Raw genomic sequence first — 21,668 nt, forward strand, 5'->3', positions numbered from 1 at the left:
ATGGAAAAAGGTATAAAAAAGGGGGTTTAGCTTTTGTTTGGGAGGAGGTGGGAAGGAAGCATTGAATAGGAAAGATGGAGAGATCGGTTTACATTTTTTTGTTCTGGCTTAGTATCCTGTACCTTAACCAAATCAGTTCAGAACAAGACTTAACTCCCCTATCTAATGAACAATACCGTTTTACTCTTAACTGGTGTTTTAATTATGGTTTTCTTGAAACAACCAAAACCACGTACTGTTGAAACTTTGGATATTTCAGCCCGAATATGTATGAGATCCTCTTGCAAAAGTCTCTGCTGATAAGAAATTTTTTCTACATGTTGTGGTTGGTCTTTGTATTGCTCCATCTGCCTGTGTAAAACCTCTAAAACAGACTCCAGCTGGTCCTAAAAAGAAGAAGATGGCAGTAAACTACAACATTTACATGGAATTTTACAGATCTACCTGCAGTAATATAGAAGTTGTTTTCCAAAGCCACTAGAGGTTAGGATTGGCCTCCTGTTGTGGAGACTAAGATGTAAATGAAAGAGTGCAAGAGCCTTAATTAACTATGATAACCAAAATTATCTGATATTTTCCATTTAATCTTTCCATTAGGTAACCAAATGTGGAAAACACAAAGCACTGAGAAGGGAATTTTTCTATTTATAGTCTGTAAAAACCTGTAATTTACACTTTCAGAAAAATTCCCTTAAGCAGTGCAGAACTGTGACAGCCCTACCACAGCACAGCATTAAGGATAGGTTCTTGTTCACTGATATAGTTGAATTAGCCATGTGAGGAATTAAAATACTGTCTAAAACATGAAGCAAGCCCAATTCATTCCATAAGGCTAAGTAACACAGGGTCATTTTTGCACAGTAGCTCTTCTGAAGAATCCACCTGGACAGTACTTTCATTTTAAAACAGATTTTTTTCTGCACCACCTCAATTAGTTGACAGCTATAGCTCATAGGCAGTGAAGCAGATAAAGATACATACAGGAAGGAAAGACTAGGAAAGGCCAACCATTTTGTTACTGGTTACTATTTGAACTCTGACTTGAATGGGCACAGCAGAAAGGAGGGGGGGTTCCAACTACAAACTTGTCACAGAAAATATTTCAGCACTTTAGTCATAACCCTCAGAACTAAGTTCACAGTACTATATATAAACCAGCTTACATTTCTGAAATCATTACTAATTTGAAAAGCTCTCCCTTCTCTCACTCATTTTTCTTTAACAAACAAAACAACAAAACACCTCGCAAGTCACAGAGTGAGCTCAACATGGTAGCACACTGCTACTTACGCAAACATTTTTTGTGCAAGTGAGCATAACTGCAAATGAAACATGACTCAGTCTCCCAACATATACGTATTAAGACATAAAGAAAACTACAGAGAAAGTGTATGTACCCCAATTGGTAATAAATGCCAGAAAATTAAATGTATATGGCTTTAAAACATTCATTTTTAAAAACATGTTTTCTAAAAGTGGGTACTCAAACCTAACATAAAAAAAATTTCTTTTCCTTATGTAAGTTTATACACATGTCCAAAGACAACAATGCAAGCAGCATCCTGTAATTTTTTTTTGTTTGCAATACCATATTTTATGATTAAAGTTATTTATTTCATAAAACTCTTTTTAATTTACTAACTTTATTTTCCTTAAGGGCTCTTATTTTGTCCTCCAAATCCTGCAGAATTCTGTCCTGCTCACAGAAAATGCTTAGCTTGACCTGAAAATGAAATCATATAAATAATGTTAGATTTTAAAAACCAAGCAGAAAAGTCTCCACTCGCAATATTTTGCCCTAAAGAGCATAAAAATATGAACACATAACAGTACAACATGAATGGAATAATGTAAGAGGTTCTGAAGTGGTATTTGATACTTACATCAGTATCACTTTCTGCAATCTTGACAGGTTTTGTACTTCGTTCTTTTAACGTGTCACGTCCTGTCACCTAAGAGGAACAAGTTTAACATCTGAGAAATTTGTTGCAAACTAAAACGTAATTATGCTTCAACACTGAAAAGTTTTGTTAAATATTCACGTTTATTAACAACGATGAGTAAAATTTTGGATACAAGTCTTTCTAAATATGACTTCAGTTTTATAAAAATGTTATCAGAAAGGATTAGTAGGCTTATGAGGCTATTTAATAACTTTTACAGTAGCTTAAAATTCTGTACAAAAGAGTATAATCCCACCTGTCTATGGTTACAAAAGTTCTGTTCCTGCAGAACCTAGCAGTTTTAACAGTTCAGCTTTAATGGCTTTCTTGAAGCCAAAGACTTGGAAGTTCCTTTAAATGTCTGGCTGCAAGAATAGCAGCATTAATTAATGACTGAAAATACAACTTTTTTGCAACTATTTCATTTTACAAAGGATAGTGTCTTCCATAGTATAGGGTGAAATTTATTAGACTGCTATAAAAGTGCTATAATGGAATTAAAAGTACTTAATTATTTTGACATGTTTATAGTATACCAAATCTCTCATTCCATAAAACACTGGTTTCATATTCAATTTCTGGTGAGAAGATTATCTTCTCATGTAACACAGTTTTTAAATCAGTACAGAAACTATACTATTTTATACTTCCAACCTTAACAACAATCTTAAAATGAAGGGATGTCTATTTCTGCAGAAAAGTTTATTATTTCCACTGTCTACATGGGACCCTTTTTGTGAATAAACGAGATTAATCATAGAGTTTTTAAAAGCTTTAAAATCTAATGACAGTATTACTAAATTAAAACACTTTTAAAGGATTCATTAAAGCAAATACTCTCTTACCAAAGAAACACCTGGTGTTTATAAGTATAGTACTCAGTATATTTCCATTCATATAAAGATGAGAATTAATGAATAAAAATGCACCTAAATATTGTATTTAATAATATAAGAGCAGCAGTTTTAATGTAAAAGCAGAAGTTGTTGGCTTTTTTAGTGGGGTAGAAGGGGTAGTTTGCTTTGTTACTGACTGGCAATCTCCAGACTTGAGGCTACATAGTTTACTTAATTAACAAACAGGATCATGCCAGCTCTCTTAAAGTAATTAAATTTTACTGTAAGTGTAGATAAATTTTTTATACAATCTCAGTTTCTCATCTAACATGCTACATGAAGTTAGCCATCTATACATAATATTTTCAAATAACAAAGTAGTTTTAAGACAGTAGAATATGGTCATCATTTAGGTTTACCATCTTCTCCAACGGCAGACTCCATTCAAAGACTTATCATGTGTTTTCATGTGATGAAATGTTCCCCACCACTAAAATCAAAAGCGTTTACTGACTCTCAAAACTTTCGATTTTTGGATATTTTCAACAAAGGTGTGTTTTATATAAGAAAAATCCTTTCTTTCAAAAGTATTAATTGGATTACTTAATAACAACTAATAATTAAATATAAGCATAAATACTAGCATGTCAAAGTAATAATTTTGCATATTTAATTACCTGCAATCTAAGAGAATGCAAAAACCTTTTTCAAAGCAGTGCAATTAACATAAAAAACAGAGTCTACACATTTTGAGGATATTTTAAATTACATAATCAGAACTGTAAAGAATTTGTTAATTATCAAGCAGTGAATATGAGAACATAATGAAGATTTAGCATGCTTTCACTTTCCAAAATTACACATAGGAATCACTACTTGACACAATCATTTTCAAAACATGATAAAATGAAACCAAACACTGAGTTCAGCCATAATTTCACATACAGACTCCAAAATGGAGGGGTGGAGGGGTGGAAGATGGAAAGGAAAAAAAAAAGGAAAGAAAAAAACCAGTCTTGCAGAAAGCTTTACTGTTTACCATAAGACACCTGTAAAAGCCAGAATACGTAAACACTGACTGCTATTTTAAAAAGCAATGGGATGAGTGCATATCAGATGCAAGCAGTCTTACATGTATACTGGATAGTAACCCTTGTGCTGAGTTCTTTAGCACTTTGTATATCATGTTGATCAGAGGTCCATTATTTTCTATCTGTTTCAAACAAAAGTTTAGTAATAGCTTGTTACAGATGTAAAAATTAAAACCCCCAAACCTTACAACGCAAAACTCCATGAGCAGCAGTAATCCACGCTCTTACATCACACTGATCCTTGAGGTTTTCAGTCTATATAAACTGCCGTTACAGAAGCTACAACTAGATATCTACCTATCTTGTTATGTTGTGGGTAGATTGTTCATACAACCTTAAGAGTTTTTTACTTTTGCAAAACATACATACAAATACACAACACAAAACAGGTTTTGCTCAGACTTGTCCAACTGCAGTTTCAAGAGTGTTGGGAATTCCAGTAAGATATTTTCTGCCACGTAATACGTAGTAACGCTTGCACCAACAACTCTATACTGATAATTTGAGCAACCTAGTTAAAATCTCAGTGAAAAAAGTTATTTCAATCACACTTACCCTTCCTCCCATAACAAATACCTGCTATTCACTGTTTTCCTTCGTTATCTATGTGGCACAAGCTTACACTAGCAACCTCTTTCACCTGCAACAGAAACTAAACAGCTTCAGATATTACAGTATGACTGCAGGAGGACAATGCAGGACCACTACTGAACCGCTCAGAGGGCCCCAGACCTGCTTCAACTGGTTGCACGATTCGTACCTAGTGACACAAACTTTCCTATACTTCCTCCTCCGTATTTTGTATAACCTGTTTGGCAATGTCAGCAAAGTATTCTGGCCATATATAATGCCCGTCCATTCCTCCTGTAGCTTTCAACAACTTGATTTCACAGTCACAAAAAGGGAAGCTGGCTTCATCACTTGTGTTTCCCTTTATCTGCAAAGTCATCTTAGAAGCTTGTGGGGAAAACTGAGATATTCTTTGCTCTTCCTGTCTGCTTTTCTAATACAGGGTCTACCTACTTTAGAGATTAAAAAATAAACTGTGCAAACACAACTGTGGAAACCTGTTTCCAGAGAGGCATGGTTATGCTATAGCGTACACGTACACTATTTCTTTCATGATCCAGATACCTCTATTTCATGAGTGAAAAAAGAATACATTTGAACAATTTGTGGGAAAAAAAATTCATAATCTAAGGGTAATATTGTTAAAGGAAACCTCCACAACGTGTGGTATTTGGCAAGTTCAAAATTATCAATAATTTTTCCTCACAGTGTGAGTAAACAGTCTTTAGACTTTTTTTTTAAAGTCAGAACTAGCTCGCATGGAAAACTACTGAAATGGATTAATATCTCTAAAGCTTTTCTATTTAATTTATACTTATGCTATGACAATACACTGTAATGTTGAACAATATAATCTTGGTATTAACATAAAAATTATTTCTTATGTAATATTTTTAAACTCTTAAATAATAAAAAATAGGCTCATATAAAAGGATAAGAGCAAGAGAGGGACAAAACATGTCAGTAATGATGAATTACTAAACGGTGTGTAACCAGTTACTGTAATCAGTTCTAGTACTATGGCACGCATGATGCCATTTTTATTAATTGCTTGATCGTTATTCCATGTTGAAAAACTGTATTTTGAAACCTCTAAGAAGAAAGATCTTCAGAAATAATGGATTTAGTGAAAAGAAAAAAGTTTAACTCCAGTTCTGTAATCTTTGGTCCTATATGAAACTGTTTAATTAGAGTGGGTCTATCTTAAAGCCCAATGAAGTAAAGAGAGAGATCTGGATTAACAGACTTTCTAGCTAAGTCATCAGTGTCTTAAATGAAAGGTACCAAGTATATTAACTGTGAATTTGCCATATTGCACCATTAGCAACTCAATATGTAATTTACTTAGTTCATCCAGCGCTCTATTCTATTTTTCCTCACACTCCAAAACAAAGCATCTCTACGTTTAGTGACAAAGCAGAAATTTAACCAGTACAAAGACACCTTCTCGAGTTTCACCATGGTCTCTTTAATCTCTCAACAATCTGACCTGAATTTTTACATTTCCAGACCACTACTGAAGGAAGGTTATTAAGAAATGCCCATTTTGAGAAATTACATCATTCTTATGGAAACACACTTGACATTTTTACTGTCAAGATTTTCACAAGAAGGGAACTAACGCTAACATTAAGTTTCTTTTCACAGAAAGATCAGGTGCCCCCAAACATTTCTCTTTCTGGTTGCTTTCATCAGGTGCTACACAGGCTGCAGGAAGGCACAAGGGGAGCTCCTGGAAGACCAAATAGCTCTTCATGTCCCACATTGCAACAAATCAATCCAGATGGAATCCACTACGAAGTTAAAAACACATCTTAATTTTGCTAAGCATGAAACATTTTCAGGGGCTTAAACTGGGGCTACTTTTAACTGTGAAAATGGTTGGTTTATAATGGACAAAACATTCTGTTTATTAATAATTTCTCAAATTGTAGGACTTTTAAAATTGAAATTTGTCATAAAATTCAGCTGAAGGCTTGGGATGCAGTTACATTTGGCAAAGTCATGAACAAACCAAGCAAAAGGCCTAAAGTGACATTTGCCCAACTAATTTTATATTTGTGTATTAATAATTGCAACAATTTACATATTTGATTATTTAAACTATATATACCACATATATTATGTGATAAATATTCTATCTTTATATATATATGACACTATACATAAGTGTAATATGGATGATTAGTATTTTCCATTGATATATTTGGTTATATATTCAGCCATTAAAACATAAGATAAAATGAAATATGCATACTAATAGGTTCAACACCCCACGGCATCAGTGAGAACTATGTACATGCAAACACTAAGGATAACAAGGTGTCAAATTTCACTCCACACCATAAGTTTTATAGACGGTGAGATATCCTATACACCACAGAAAGTGGTAGACCACTTTGCTAAGCAGAATGATCATATTTTTTGGTTGTGGGTTGTTTGTTTTTTTTTTTTTCCTTCAAAACCTGCTCTTAATAAGATTTTTTTTTTTTTTTTTGAAAGAAAAATATCACATAGGCAGATTATATCTATGGATGAATGGGTGCATTGGAAATCTCTAAGCTCCAATAATATGACAAAAATGATAGGTGCTAATTAATCACCACATTTTCAGAAGAAAGCAAGACACTATAAATACAGCATATGATAAAAACAAGGAAAAAGTCAGATCAAGAAGATTTAAAGGGAAAAAGCTGGATTAAAAGAACACCCTGTTTTAACTTTGAGGAGCTGACTTAATACTGGTTCTAATACTACAGCAGGCAAACATTTTGAATTAGTTTTTTTTCTCTGATTTCACTAAACCCACATAATATCATTCATCCGGAGTACCAGTAACACAAGTTCTTCCTAGAAGCTGAAGCAATTACATTTTCTGAGTTTGCACTTTAATTGTATAGTCACTACTATAAAGACACTCAATATTCTAAGCACAACAGTGATGGCAAAAGACATAGTTTCCATCTCTGAACAGAATTTGAAAACCTGTAAGTACAAAGATGATATATGAAAGACCACTGGGTTAAAAAAAAAAAAAAAACAAAACAAAAAAAACAATGGAAGTAGACTCCTTAAAAAAAAAAAAAAAAAATCTTACCTTTAGATCCAAATACTCCAAATCCTTTTTCAACTGGATATAAGTGTCATCCGCCTTCAGGTAAGTACATAGGGAAAAAAGCAATGCAATGTATTTGAACGTTTGAAACAATTTCAGAATACTTGGATTGGTTATATAAGAAAATGGATGAAACCAGAAACGAAAAACAGAGTAGGAAGTACATAAAAAAGCACACTTGCTCCACCAGCATATTGCTATTTACAGCTGAAAAATGGGCAAAATATTTCCCAAGAATATTAGTACCTCGTGCCCACCCTCCAATCACAGAGATGTGAGTTTTCCATGAGACATGTAACTGAAACAATAGGTTTTCAGAAGTTATTTTTGCAAGACCAATTTCTACTGACTATCCCTTCACTGAAAAAGTTATAGTGTTGACCTCTAGCAAATATGTCTCTTTGGGAGAAGAAAAGACTTGTACCTAACTGAATGTTAGATGTAACTAGATAACAGATGTAACCATAACAAATCATTAGAATACTTTTGGTCCCATTTCATACACATTTTAAGATATGAATTTCTTTATTCAGGGAAAGTATGAAATAAGTTTTGGGAATAAAATACTGAAAAAGATCTCACTTATATGATTAGAGAATCCATTTTGTCTTTTAAGTAACAGCATTCAATCCGATCCTTATTTTTCATTGGCTCACCTGTAATTGCTATCAGCTTAATTTTATAGTTACATTCACTTAGCAACATCTTCATTACAGTCACTTCATGAAAAGCATGCACAGCAGTCATAACAAAGTTACTTCTCCTTTTTTTCAGAAGAGGTATTTGCAATACAGAACAAAATAAAGTTTAACTGTTGCAAATGTGCTTTGTAGTCAGACAAAATGCCCCCAAATTCCTAGAATTTTTAATACTATTTGAACAGGATTTTATATCCTGGGTACATTAAATTTCAGAACAAAAGAAAAACACAACTATATCTTTTCTCAAGTTTTGAGCCAATGAGAATGTGTAGTTAAAAAAACACCTTTATGCCATAAAATCAATAGATCACACTTGCATTTCTTTAGAGGTGTTCACTTACAATTCTTGTCTGATCAGCTTGTAAGTCTGACTGAGGACTCAACTAGAAAGTCTGCCCATTTTTGGAGTAATCCCTTTTACTATCACCCATCTTAGTGCAATTGTTCTGTAGGTGAGGTAAGTTAGGAAATTAAACTTTTCCAAGTTACAAAAAATTCCTTTACTTTTGGGTCAATATAAAGCCTTCACCAATTCCAAGAAGAGTCACCACATTTTATTGCCAGGTGGCTTCATTTTTGAGGCTCTAATATGAACCAAAGAGCTCTGCAACCACATTTCAGTTTGATCTCACATTTACAGGTTTCATACATCAGTGCAATCAAGAGCACTGTTGATGATCCAAGGTGCCCCTGAGCTTTTATGAACCCCCATTCACCTGCAGAACTGACACAGTTACAAGCTCAGATGAACGTACAAACTGGCTGATGCATTTCAATTTGCAGGTGACGCAGCATGTGGCACAGGGAGCCAATCCAGTCATGAAAGCAGCACAAAAATGGTTTTGCTTTAGAATGAACTTATCTAATATTTTAACCCACATTTCTGAAGATGCAGCATTTTCAGAAATAGTATAAAAAGGAAGTATACATAAAACTTTGAAACATATGCACGGTGCCCTGTAACTTAAAATGCTCATCTTTTATAGCAAATACAGTAGCAAAGAAAAAACGCAAACAACCTGGGAATTGTAGAATACCAAAGAATGGGCAAGAAAGCACAGACTCAAGCATGCCACTAACGAAGCATTTGCAGAGTCACAAAATGTCATACGGCACAGATGAGCCACGCAGCAGCTGACCTGATAGGTGGAATTAGTTGGCAAGTGCTGCAGTAATTGTGCGATTGTGTAATTTCGTATACTAGCCAACTTAGCCTGATGTCTCCTTAATCGAATGAGAAGCAATGTTAGCTCTTCAGGCTGCAGGTATTTAGACACATTGTAAAGAGGAAATTAGCAGTCTTCAGGGAGAGTAACTGTAATTACATTTTTCACCTCAGTGCCCAGAAAGCAGTTACTTGACATGATTAAGCAATTATTTCATTAACTCTGCATTTGGTCAAATAAACATAATAAAAGCTGAATCCTCTAATAACAGACAGCTCACCTGTGTTCATGTTGCAGATAACAGCAAAATTCCTACAGGTTTTACTAGGAGCTGGTTAAGATCAAGTTCTCATTCAAGTTATTTATGTTTTAACTAATAAAAATACAACTACCGTGGAATAAGCAGGATTTTAAAACGTAACTACAATACTATGATGACACCAAAGAAAAGTAACTGCTCTCTCAACTTACCGACTTGCCATGCAAACTGGGTGCACTCACAGTATGCGTCATGTAGCCCATAGCAGGCATAGAGCGTCGATCGATGTGAGTTGAGCTCTGTAAGAAGCCACAGCCAGAATTGTAAGGGTTGTCTCAAGTGAGAGGTATGTTGTGCTTGAGGCAAGATATCCACCTCTGCCACAAATTTTCTATTTGGATTCACGGCATGCTTAGATCAGGGTAACGTTCACGGGCCAGCCAGATCCTTTCATGATTAAGTAAAACTCAGGAATGAACAAATGCAAGTTTAGCACTTGTGATGCTGGGCAGATCAGCGGATTCTGGCAGCACAAGATGCTTCGGCAGAAGAGGCAAAGTGGCTTCCAGCATCTTAAAAAAATATTCATCAAGTTCCCCCCACCTAATGTTTCCCAGAGAAAGGCTGGTTGGCTTACACGCTCCGAGAGCAGCTTGTACTCCAGACAGTAACAACTGTGAATGGCCTCTTTCAGCCAGGGAACACTAACACTGACGTGAGTGACACCTTGTGGCAATGGATTCCATTAATACCGGGTTGTTTTAAATAATCATATTTGATCTGCCCCTTTCTGCTTATAATATGAAAACCTACTGCACATCCATTCTTTCACCTTTCTCTTAATGCCAAACTTTTATGGCTTTCTTCTTTCTTCGAGGCAACCTAAATTTATTTTATTTTTATTCTTGTCTGAATTTCACTAAGTGCTGTCTTGTTCAGCTGCTTCTTTTTTCTTTTTTTAAGTGTAACTGGAAGGAATTTAATAAAGCATTCCAGGGATGGGGGATTATCACAGATTTCTGTAGACATATACATTTGAATGTAAAATGGTGCTGTGTGCTGACATATAAAACCATGAGCATTTCCCTCCAGAAACTTTTACAGAAGTTTCACAGAAAAGTTTTACAGAGGAGGAAAACTGTATTTCCCTATATTGGTAAAATCAGTATGACATAAAAAGAGTTTTATTTCATGAGTAAAATTTATGTACCTACATTGCACAGGAAGGGAAAAGGCTGCTGGACATTCCTTTGGAAGGGATGTAATGCTCCTTCAACTTACATATAGAGAAACCAATGTCTGGTACAATATAATCAGGAGTTTAAAAAAATATTAATTTCCAGTGCTGCACATCACCAGATTATTTCATCCTCTGACAGAATATTATAAGTCTATAAATACTGAAAGACACCTGACAACTACACCACATATACACCAGGAAAAAAAAAAAAATCTAAACCGCATGAAACTGGCATGCAACCTAAAGTCATGGTCCTGAACTCACGCTGGGTATCTGAATTTATAAATCTATTCTTTGCAAATACTCTCCCCACCAGGGCCCATGGTTGAGGCCAAAGAATTAGGTGAATACAGAGGCTTTCGCTTCCAGTGTAAGAGCTACTAAGACAAGTAAATTCTACATTGATTCAACCCTGTATCTCCCTAATTTGCTTAGGCAAGGAGAGCCATGTGGAGTTACTCAATAGGGAAACCTGTGTCACCTCTGGATAAGAGGGTACAACAGTGCTTACAAAAAAGCCCCACGCTGAAATTCTGCAGAAGGTTGAAGTTTCAGACCAATACTATTTGATTTTGGTTAGTCCAGTGATAATGAATTTTCAAAAGGCTTAAACTATCACGAAAAATTTTTAATTAATTTAATTATTTTAATTAATTTTTTAAACTAGCATGAAAAATTTTTAGTTATGACTAAAAACATAGTAACTGAATCAGCTGTAAGACTAACTACAATAGCAAAACATGTAGAGAAAGCAGACACAGCCAACACTGAATTCTCAAGCATAAGTAAATAATCAAGGAAGAGTTCATCCTGCTGAGTTTTATATTCTTGCCTACCTACTCTATACATTAAAATATTACACTTTGTTTATTGTATACATGTAAACATATGCCTTCCAGTTTTTAAATAAAAGTATTTCAAATCAACATGATGTGCCACCAATTTTCCTTTCCTAACCAACAAAAATTAATAAATCTGAAATGATCAGATAGAATTTTAGGAGAAAATGATTCACTCTATCAACTTTTACAACTTGTACGATCTTTCATACGTAGGAAGGATGCAATGAGAAATGGCTAAATTAAATGATCGATGTATGACACCACATGTAGAATAGTCTGAAATCAGTTATACTGTATACAAACCTTTACAGCATGATTTCGTATCTTCCTGGGTGATCCAGCCAAAGGAACATCTACAGTTTGTCTCTCGTCAGATGGTTTAACTGTAAGCCTCTCTGCAGGAGTATGTGGTCTCCTTGGGGGAAAGCTTTTTGGAGGTCCAGGTGGAGGAATATCAGATGGAGAGGGTGGAACAGATATTGACCGTGGAACGTCTAATGAACTTTTCGACTTACCACGATCAATAAAGTCTGAAGAACCTACATAAAGTGGGGCAGTAGGGCTGCCATGTTTAAATTGCTGTCTCTGCTGCCACTCATACAGCTGCCAAACAGTTCCATCCTTATTTGCTTTCCTTTCCTCCTGGGACATCTTCAAGTGGCTAACACGATCTTGTGCATATTTGTAGTCACTTGGCAAATTGCGGTTTGGTGGTGGTGGTGAGCTCCCTGAAGGCTGCCTGGTATTCTTTGGCAAAGTGTGATAGTTTTCAGGAAAAGGTAGATTGGGACCCTGACGTGTAAGAGTCTGATCAGAAGTGAGGCTGTAAAGGAAGGGAGAAAAAAGGGTAAATTTTTGCATACATTGATAAGTAGGAATGACTTTAAAAAAAAAATTCTCTACTGACGTTAGCATAGGAACTACAAGATACAAGATACCAGAATCATTTAAAGTCTAATTTACAGAAATAGTAACAAAGTAATATTAATGAAATCTACCTTGCACAAAAAACATTACACCATATTAATGCAAAGATGCAAACAGTATAAATACAGGCTTTTAAGTTAATTTAGTGTCTAACCTAGGATGACCTACTAGAAATAAACTTAAGGGACAGCATCATTGTGTATTTAGACCAAAAAGAACTTCAAGAACATGAAGGAAGGAATTATTGTCATGTTTAAAGAGCAAATCTGTGAATTAAAATATTTTTTTCCTGAAAGCCTGCTCACCACTAGGTGGAGCAGTTTACGAACAACAAATGTAGGCTCATAAAAAATTACCTTAATGTGCAAGAAATCTCACCAATCACTGAATGAGTATCTCAGACAATTTCTGTTTATGTGAATGAAGCAAAAAAAAAGGTAAGAAACTGCTCAAAGTCCCCATGTCTGTATGTTTTACTTTCATCTGACCTAATGCTGCTGGTTCTACTTTTCTAAACACCACAAGGGTTTTTGCAACAAAACTCACTGACAAACCAGAATATAAAAAGAGGCATTACAACCTCGCTTACTATTGCATCCATAATACACTTAAACTATCGAAATTAAATCTTTTAGTAGATAGAGAGTTAAGACAGAATCGGCAAAAGCTTTCACAAAGTGTAGTTAGATCCCTCTCCTGCCTTAATTTCTGATTCCCCAGTTAAACACCGGGGCGTTGTGTACTTGCAATCATTTGTCCATTGATTCAGGATCTCAAAACAGAAACCCATTCTGCTAGACTTGTTAACAGAGCAACAATACAAAAAATAAATCAAAACAACAAAACAACACAAACGAAGAAACTCAAAGCATGTTCATCACTCAGTAGGCTCCACTCTCAGCACGAGAGGGAGACCTGATGGTGTGGCAACGGCAGGAATTCCACATGAAAGAAAGGGCAGGGTGGGAAGAAACATTTTTGTTCATCATCCAAGAATAGCAGAAGCAGGGGGAAAAGAACTGCTACCAGTAACTCCTGCTCAGTAGTTGCCTCCATCTCCTTCTGCTTGCAGGATTTGGCACTGTTGGGCTGTCTTGAAATATGGATGCTCTTGAGAGGACACATAATTCCTCTTGCCAGAAAACAGAATTAACTGCCCTGAGCTGCATGGAGGATTACAAATTTGTAAAAGCTCTGCTCTCTCACACCACAGAATGTTGATGTTACCTCGAATTTCACAATGAAGGTTAAAGCAGGCAGGCAGTATCAACAGAGGCAACTCCCAAGTTCAGCATTCAGTGGTCAAGTAACCTCTTTTATTTGTCTAGCTCACTGCATCATGTCCTCTATGTTCTGTACTGTACTGCCAATTCTTTCCACATGAAAAAACGGTTGGTAGAGACGTATTTTCTCTGGATAGGAATGAGAACTGAGAAAGCTTAGAGCAGGTAATGTTTCAAAAGGACATCTGAGACAGACATGAAGCTAGGACAGATCATTTTGGTGTTTCCTCTGTGAAAAAACAGGGAAGGGGGCTTCACCATTCCTATACTCCAAACTAGTGGAGTCCTCGTGAAGGCATCTGCAAACTATTGAATGTTGTGTTTTCTAATTGGACATGAAAGGGTAAAGTATTGAGATCAGGAGGAATTAATGGTAGTCAACGAAGTTACTCAGGGCTAGCAGCTTTAGGAGCAAAACCAGTCTCAAAACAAAGACCCCATGAGATCTGGGGAGAGGAAAAATAAAATCACACCTTTCTTCTAGAAAAGGATTAATTTGTCTGAGAGGAACTAAAACCAGTTTGGATGAAAGCAGTACTTTGAGTAGCTGGGAAGTGCAGGCTTCATGCAATACTTCAGCTGGCTAGAAAAAAAGAATAAAGTTGTGTGTGTGTTACATTGCACAGGGAAAGTCATTTTCAAAGCTGAACTTGAGGCGCTGTCTACATACAGGCAGGTTGCATTTTCTCAGTACATGGAGAAACCTCCAGCTAAGATGACAGGCTTTAAGCAGGTGGCATCTCTACCACACAAGGTTTCAGACCCTTAAAAATAATTTCCAGGATATAAAAATAGGCACTGATGACATACCAAATTCTGTAACAGGAAAGGAACAATGTCCTGAATGACACAAATTAATCCACAATCGACTGTGGACAATTGTTTTCTCAGAGACCAAGAGTAAAAATGAGCAAAAGCAGCTGTTCTTGAGAATCTCCCTTTCTTGAATGATGAGCTATGAAGAATATAAAAAGGAAAGCAGACACTGAAGACTGAAAAAATGGCCTGACGCTATATTAGATGATTATTTGCAATGAAAAACATTCAGGGTCTGCAATGGGAAGCCACTGCACAGAAGATACTGTAAAAAGAGAAGATAAATGTTCAAAAGAAAACAAATATAATTATTGGAAACACTATGCCCATTCATGGGAATGCACAGAAGCTAACAAAGACAAGTAATGTTTCTTCCTTAAGCAAATCAGGAAGGAATGGAAAGTTCTGCATGACAAGATATGTTTAACACTGTATTTGAAAGGAAGGAAATTCCTCAACATGACTGCATTTAGTTGGGAAATATTAAACTTAGATTTATCAGGTTAATATATATATATATATATTTTTTTTAAGTGTTAAAAATAGCAGATTCTTTACAATTATGCATTCACTATGTCTATCCAGGCACTGGAATCAGATCAAAGACTAGTAATTTCTGGACAGCTGCTGTTTGCTGGTCCTGAACTTTAATTACTTAAAACCAAAGTCTCCTGAAAGCTGCCTTTCAAACCCTCATCCAATTCTCTAGCTGTCTCTCTCAAAGGCTGGCATGAACCTTACCAAAGCAGGTATTCCCCTCTCCTGAGAACAGAGGGGGGTAGATGATTACATTGGATGTAACTGCAGTGCAGCTGCAATGCAATGCAGTTCCTTGTCTGAGAGATGCATTTCCAAATTGACAGCTAACATTTACTAGTTAGCAAATCGTTCTGAGTGCTTTATAAAAATGGGACGTAAAATATCTATTTGAAAGATCCAAATATCTATATAAAAGGTGCAATCCTTGCAAATAATTATAGAAACAACTGCTGTATTTGTCTGAAGCCTCTAGCTGAAAGAGTTCTTTCTTGTCATAATCAACTTGCTGGCAGGCACTGCATCTTCATACACCTGAGCCAGGAACAAATAAAGCTGTACTCATTCTGTGTTCAAAAATTATAAAGGCTTCTAAATCCTCAGAGGTTCTTTATTTTAATGTTTCAAGTGGGATAACAGTAAACACAGAGCATCAAGAAATTAAGCGGTACACTAATACTTACTAAAATCTGAATTAAATGTCAATCAAATTATCATCTCTATATTTCTACATCCTGAAATTAAGATGCCGTTTTCACAAGTCACATGCGACTTTCATCCATCAGTTAAGTGCACTGCAACGATCTCAGCAGGTTGAGAGAAGGTGCCATTTAAAAAAAATTAATCCATTAATCTTTGGGAAGGTAACATGCTTTTTTTTTTTCTGAATGCAGAGAATATAATGGCATTTGTCAGGGGAAGACAAAGAAAACAAGGTCAACTGAGCTAAAATGGAACGTAAAGAAAGTTCTTAAGGTAAGAAGAAAATTTATATATAAAGGTAGATTTTGGTGACATCACTGCAGCTGGACTCTTGTGAAGTTTCACTTCACTGAGTACTTAACAGCTCCAGCTGAGGTAGCTGGTTTTATCTAGAACAAAAGTTGACAGCTACAAGAGCACTGTCTTAACACTATACCTGATATATGCCTAAAGTTAATTTACTGGAAAAAAGTAATTTGAAAGAAAACAATACTTATTTAGCTATCAGTCAAGCCTGTTCACTGCCTATACTTTTGATGTGAAAAACATCAACAGAAGTTTTCTTAAGCACTGGCTAATTAGTTCAATAGTTTTCTGTATTATTTTAGACTAATACATGTGCGGGTGTAAGAAGAACTAACATACCAAGTATTTGTTTTCATTAAAGTCATATTCTCTCGACAAGCATGGATTGATATCCAAGCAAAAAGAGAGGCAAGTAAACTGACTCTAGCAGTCTAGAAGAATGTTAAATAAAATCAGGAAGTATGACAGCCTCTTTAAGGGTAATTCCAAAGGTAAGAGAGAAGAAGAATGGACTTCCAAACAGAATTAGCAAGCATTACATTTCTTAATGATCCAAAGTGACAAACGTTAGCTTCAATAAGCATTAAAAAAATGCCCCATATATTTTCTCCCTCCTAAAGCCCACATGCTTATGTCCCCCGTTGTTCTTTATTATAATTAGATTTTAGCAGATTTCTAAGGTACTAATTCAGAAGGTTACCCATATATGAAAAATACTCACACACAGCATAGAGCTCAACTGTCTTTCCCACTACTTGCCACAAGATGACATTCTGAACAGACACATACATACATCACTGCATTTTTTCAGCTGATGCTTAATCTGAATGCACAATTTGAAAGTAATGCAATTATGAGATTTTCAAATTGCAAAAGCATTCCTGTGTGCATTCAACTTAATGGTACGAATCAGATAATTTTCAGGGACTGAAAAGGGAAAAGAGAATCCTGGAGACCATGGGAACATCCTAGGACCTCTTCATTAACTAAATGAATATACAGAGACCTTTCAATGTATGACGCACACACTGTGACTTTGAGTGCAGTGAGCTGATGTAGAGAAGAGTGAATGGATGTTTGGAACAGGAACAGAAGGGAGTGGAAAAAAAACAAAACAAAACATTCTTTACTTTTAAGTGGAAAACAAACAATAATCTATGATTTATAGAGTGTAGCTGTTTAAGAGATAACTGATGGCTGCACTTCACTTTCTGGCTCTTCAGTTGTAGCAAATTTTAAGAAATTTTAAGCATTCACAGTGGTTAATACAGTGACAACATTAAAGGGATTTGATTAGCCAATCCCATATTGACTTTCCCTTGAGAAAAACACCTGAAAAATACCATTCTGCACTGGAGGAGAAAGTAAGTTTTGTTATAAATTGTCTCTGTAATTCTGATTTGCACTAAATGTATCACTCATACACATAATCCTTTAATATAACAAAATGCCTTTTGGCAGTCTATTTAAAGATGGGCTTATTACTAACCTTTTTGTATCTCCTTTTTGGACTTTCACCCAGTGCTCCACTTGAGCCATGTTACTTTTTCTTTGAACCTGTTTATCTGGATTTGTTCTGGGAACAAACCCTCTTTTATACGAGCTGGTACCATTCTGCTCCACCAGGCCAGCACTCATACTTAATGAACTAGGAAGTGTTCCATTTTTCTCAGCTGGCTGAGGCTGAGCTACTTGGGACCTCGATGCATTCGTTAAGTCTGGAAATAATGAATCAGCTTCTGTTAACGCATGCTTAGCCTTTCCCTTCTTAGTTTCCAGAGTTTCTTTTCTGTGGATATAACGCTCCTCCTCCTCTTTTTCTCTTCTGATCTCTTCACGCTTATCATATCCAAGCATTTCAGCTGATTTTTGATGACTTTCTTTTGTATCTGTAATCTCTGTCCTCACACACTCTTTACAGGCATCCACATGATTGACTTGGGGAACAGCTTGCTGATCCACTTTCTCAGTTTCTCTGGAAAGAAAATACATCAGTAATGAACACTGCTTAATTGTAAAAAGTTAATGTGGTCTTGTTACTATTTTAGAAAGTATACCCACAAAAGCACCTTCTCCAGGCTGTGATAAATTTGACATGTTAAAATAGGTATGTATGCTCAGCATAACTCAGTTGTTATCCCAGTTAGACAAAAGTTACCTTTACAGTGCTATCAAGGAAGAAGTCATTTATATGCATGTGTAACAGTGACTGAAAATTCTAATATTATATGAAAGAAGTGTTTAACTTGCGTAATCTTGTGTACAAACAACTGTAAAGAAGAAAATCTTCCTATCCTGGGAAACACTGAAAGCCAAAAAACCAAAACTAAACAGGCAAATGATCATTTCAAAGTCAAAAATGTCTTTCATATCTTTGTAGATGCCTTAGGAACTAGTCATTTCTGGGCAAGAGGACAGAGGGAAAAAAAAATAATTTACATTCAAGTCAGTACGACCATTGTCCACAGGATTTCTAACCTATGGGCTATTCCCGCAAAAATAAAACAAAAAAACCCCTCCATTGCTCCTAATACATGCACATGAATTTATTTACCTTATTGACTAAATATTTTTAAAAAGTCCATACCAGAAATCTTCATATTAAACTTACAACACACAATAAAATATCTAAGGATCCAAAAAATTTTATGTTGCTTTTGACACATAACGTACTTCATTTGCAGTTTTGTTCATCTCCTTATAGTGATAGCTTCTGGACATCATTTTTTCTCTTACAATTCAATGGAGTATCATTGATGTCAGAGTGGCACCTCATTTTCTCTGAAATTAAGTTCAGCTTCTTTGAAGCTTTATGGAAGGTGAGTTCTGAGTAAGTGCAATGAAACAATTGTTTTCACTTCAGCCTATTTAGTGTCTCAAAATGAATAGTCTACTAGGAGGAAAGACATGGGATCAATACTTTTAACATGCCAGACTTCTGCAATGTTTCATTCAGTTATTCCTATCCTTATACAAAAGATAAAGGAAAAAACAAGTAACAGGTTACATGTTACTTGAAATTTAAATTAGATCCAGAAAATCTTAACATAAAATCATATAGGATGCAAAGCTGTCGATGAGATGTTAAACCTTTGCTTTTATATGATTTTCCAAAAGCAAGCAGTACTGTGAGATACACTTGAGAAACTGCACCATGACGTTCTAATCCTCACAGCCGCAAGGGTTAATTCAGAGCAGGGTTGTCACAGTACAGTCTTCTTTCACAAGGAGTTGTAGGGGAAAAAAAAAAATCACATTGCATAGTCAAAATGTCAAGGAGGCTACCATAAATTTAAGAAAAGGGAAAAGCACATGAAGGCACAGATGAATTTGTTTGCCTTTAGCACTGATTAAGAACAATGGGACAAAGGACATGCTCCTTTGTAAAAGTGCTTTTTTTCTACACATAAAAAATGCCTACAAGTACTAAAGGCCACCGAAGTAAAAAAAAAAATAAAACAAAACAAAATCTTCTGTCTTTTCCCTTTTACTTATCTCTCCTTAAGGCTGTCAACTAGTTGTTGTAATATATGAATTTGTTCACAAAAACTATAACTTTTTAACTGAATTTTCCTAAAAAATTTTTTATATATATATATATATATAAATAAATCCATGTGACTAAATGTGGGCACACAATTTGTGTGTAGATGCAAATACTGAACAACAGGTTTTCTTAATGTTAACTGATTTGCTATAGAATGTAATATTAAAATAACTATTTATTTAAAATGGGAATGAGTTTCATGCACACGTTTACAGATATCATTTTCAGAAATCATCACCAATTTTAAAAAATTTTAAAAGCTAACAGTTTCAGTATTGAACTTGCCTCTTCAGTGAAGAGCGTGTTTGCATAAGAGCAGCTTGATTCATAGCCCGGATCCAGCCATTCATATCCTCTTGGGTATCTGCACTGAAGTAGTATGTCCGCATCCCTGAATGCTCTGCCTGAGAGCCAATAACAGAATTCTTATTATAAATATATGCCCGCATACCTGTATGAACAGCCTGTAAGGAGAAGGGGGGAAAAAAAGTCAGACAACCCTTTCATCTTTTCCCCCAGAAAATTTGCTGTTACTTTTCCTGATATCTTTAAAAAAACATCCTTCCAGATTTTTTGACCATTTCTTTAATTTTGGGTAAAGTTATTATGTTGCCACAATGGATTATAGTGCAACAAACTGATTTTCACTAAAATTCCTCTCTCTCTTTCTTGCACTATTAAAAGTGCAGCTCTTCTGTTTTTGACAGTTAGGAAATTTCAGCTTTTTATTTTCTTTTGACTGACACTTTTCATTTTCCATAAATACCATACAAAACAAATTAAATAAATTCTCAGGAACATGCACAAGCAAGCCAATTTTCCCAGCTCGTTTAATAAAGCAATTTATTCAGACAAAACACAGACGAAAATCTTACAATTCAAGCAATTAAGCTGCTTATTTAAGAAGTCGTTATAATGCATGTTATGATCTTTTGGTTAAAGTGTGCACTTGAACCTCTGTATTAGCTGCAAAAATCACAAGACTTACTGATAGAGTTAGTAATACTGATGGAATTATCACAGCACATAAAATACTGACAAGTACCTCTGCACACCAAAATACTCCATGAAATTACAGTGCAAAGTAGAGGTATTTGGAAATTCCTCTACAAATATATTCAATATTCAAATGTACTCAATATGGAATGTAACTCTAGGCTAGTTGAATTTAATCAAATCTCATTCACATTTGTATAAGTAATAGTATAGGTATTATTAAGGCATATCAGTCCTGAAACACTTGACTATATTTCCTCAGCTACTTTACAGATATGTTTCAGATTAGTAGGGAGAGGCTAATTTTCTTACTTTCCAAAAACCTGAAGACAGTATACTTGGCTTGAAAGCTCGTGTAATGATATTTTTTAAAAAATAATAATTTAAACTGTTTTTTATAAAACTAAACCTGTTATCACACACAAAAACTAAAGGTATCAAACACCACTAAGACAGGATTTTTTTTAAAAGGAAAAAAATTATCTCAACTTTTTAATTTGGATATACCTTCTTTTAAAGGTTAAACATATTTCACAAATATTCCCTAAAGGACTGGTCTTTTTATTTTGATGAAATCCTCTCCCCCTCATTATTCCAAATTAAAGAAAAAACCCTACTCTACCTTCACAGATGGCTTCAGAAACAGTAAGTTTTGACAAAACCCAGGCTATTTAATCCAGTGCAGGCCTCCCTAAATGTTGTAATTTCATTTACCCTGAATTACCCAAATTACCATAACTTTAGAGACTTGTATCAACAACTCCGAAAAGCAAAATATTTGCTTGCTTTAT

The 21,668-nt window shown here is 35.2% G+C and overlaps 1 protein-coding gene across 6 annotated transcripts in view; it reads right to left on the reverse strand.

Annotated features, from left to right (window-relative positions):
* Nucleotides 1-21,668, reverse strand: part of PLEKHA7 (pleckstrin homology domain containing A7) — a 131,688-nt gene that overhangs the window by 22,920 nt on the left and 87,100 nt on the right. For 4 of the 6 annotated variants that reach the window (XM_026850380.1, XM_026850384.1, XM_026850379.1 and 1 more), the window contains 8 exons: nucleotides 20,167-20,345; nucleotides 17,824-18,309; nucleotides 12,067-12,586; nucleotides 9,894-9,980; nucleotides 7,538-7,591; nucleotides 1,884-1,952; nucleotides 1,643-1,723; nucleotides 237-386 (listed from right to left, as the gene is read on the reverse strand). In XM_026850380.1, coding sequence (XP_026706181.1) covers nucleotides 237-386; nucleotides 1,643-1,723; nucleotides 1,884-1,952; nucleotides 7,538-7,591; nucleotides 9,894-9,980; nucleotides 12,067-12,586; nucleotides 17,824-18,309; nucleotides 20,167-20,345 — 1,626 coding nt within the window. The remainder of the gene's footprint in view (nucleotides 1-236; nucleotides 387-1,642; nucleotides 1,724-1,883; nucleotides 1,953-7,537; nucleotides 7,592-9,893; nucleotides 9,981-12,066; nucleotides 12,587-17,823; nucleotides 18,310-20,166; nucleotides 20,346-21,668) is intronic. The other 2 variants (XM_026850381.1, XM_026850383.1) reach the window with 1 other exon arrangement.

This window comes from Athene cunicularia (genome assembly GCF_003259725.1).
Source record: "Athene cunicularia isolate RWA chromosome 5 unlocalized genomic scaffold, athCun1 chr5_part2, whole genome shotgun sequence".
NCBI classification, from domain to species: Eukaryota; Metazoa; Chordata; class Aves; order Strigiformes; family Strigidae; genus Athene; species Athene cunicularia.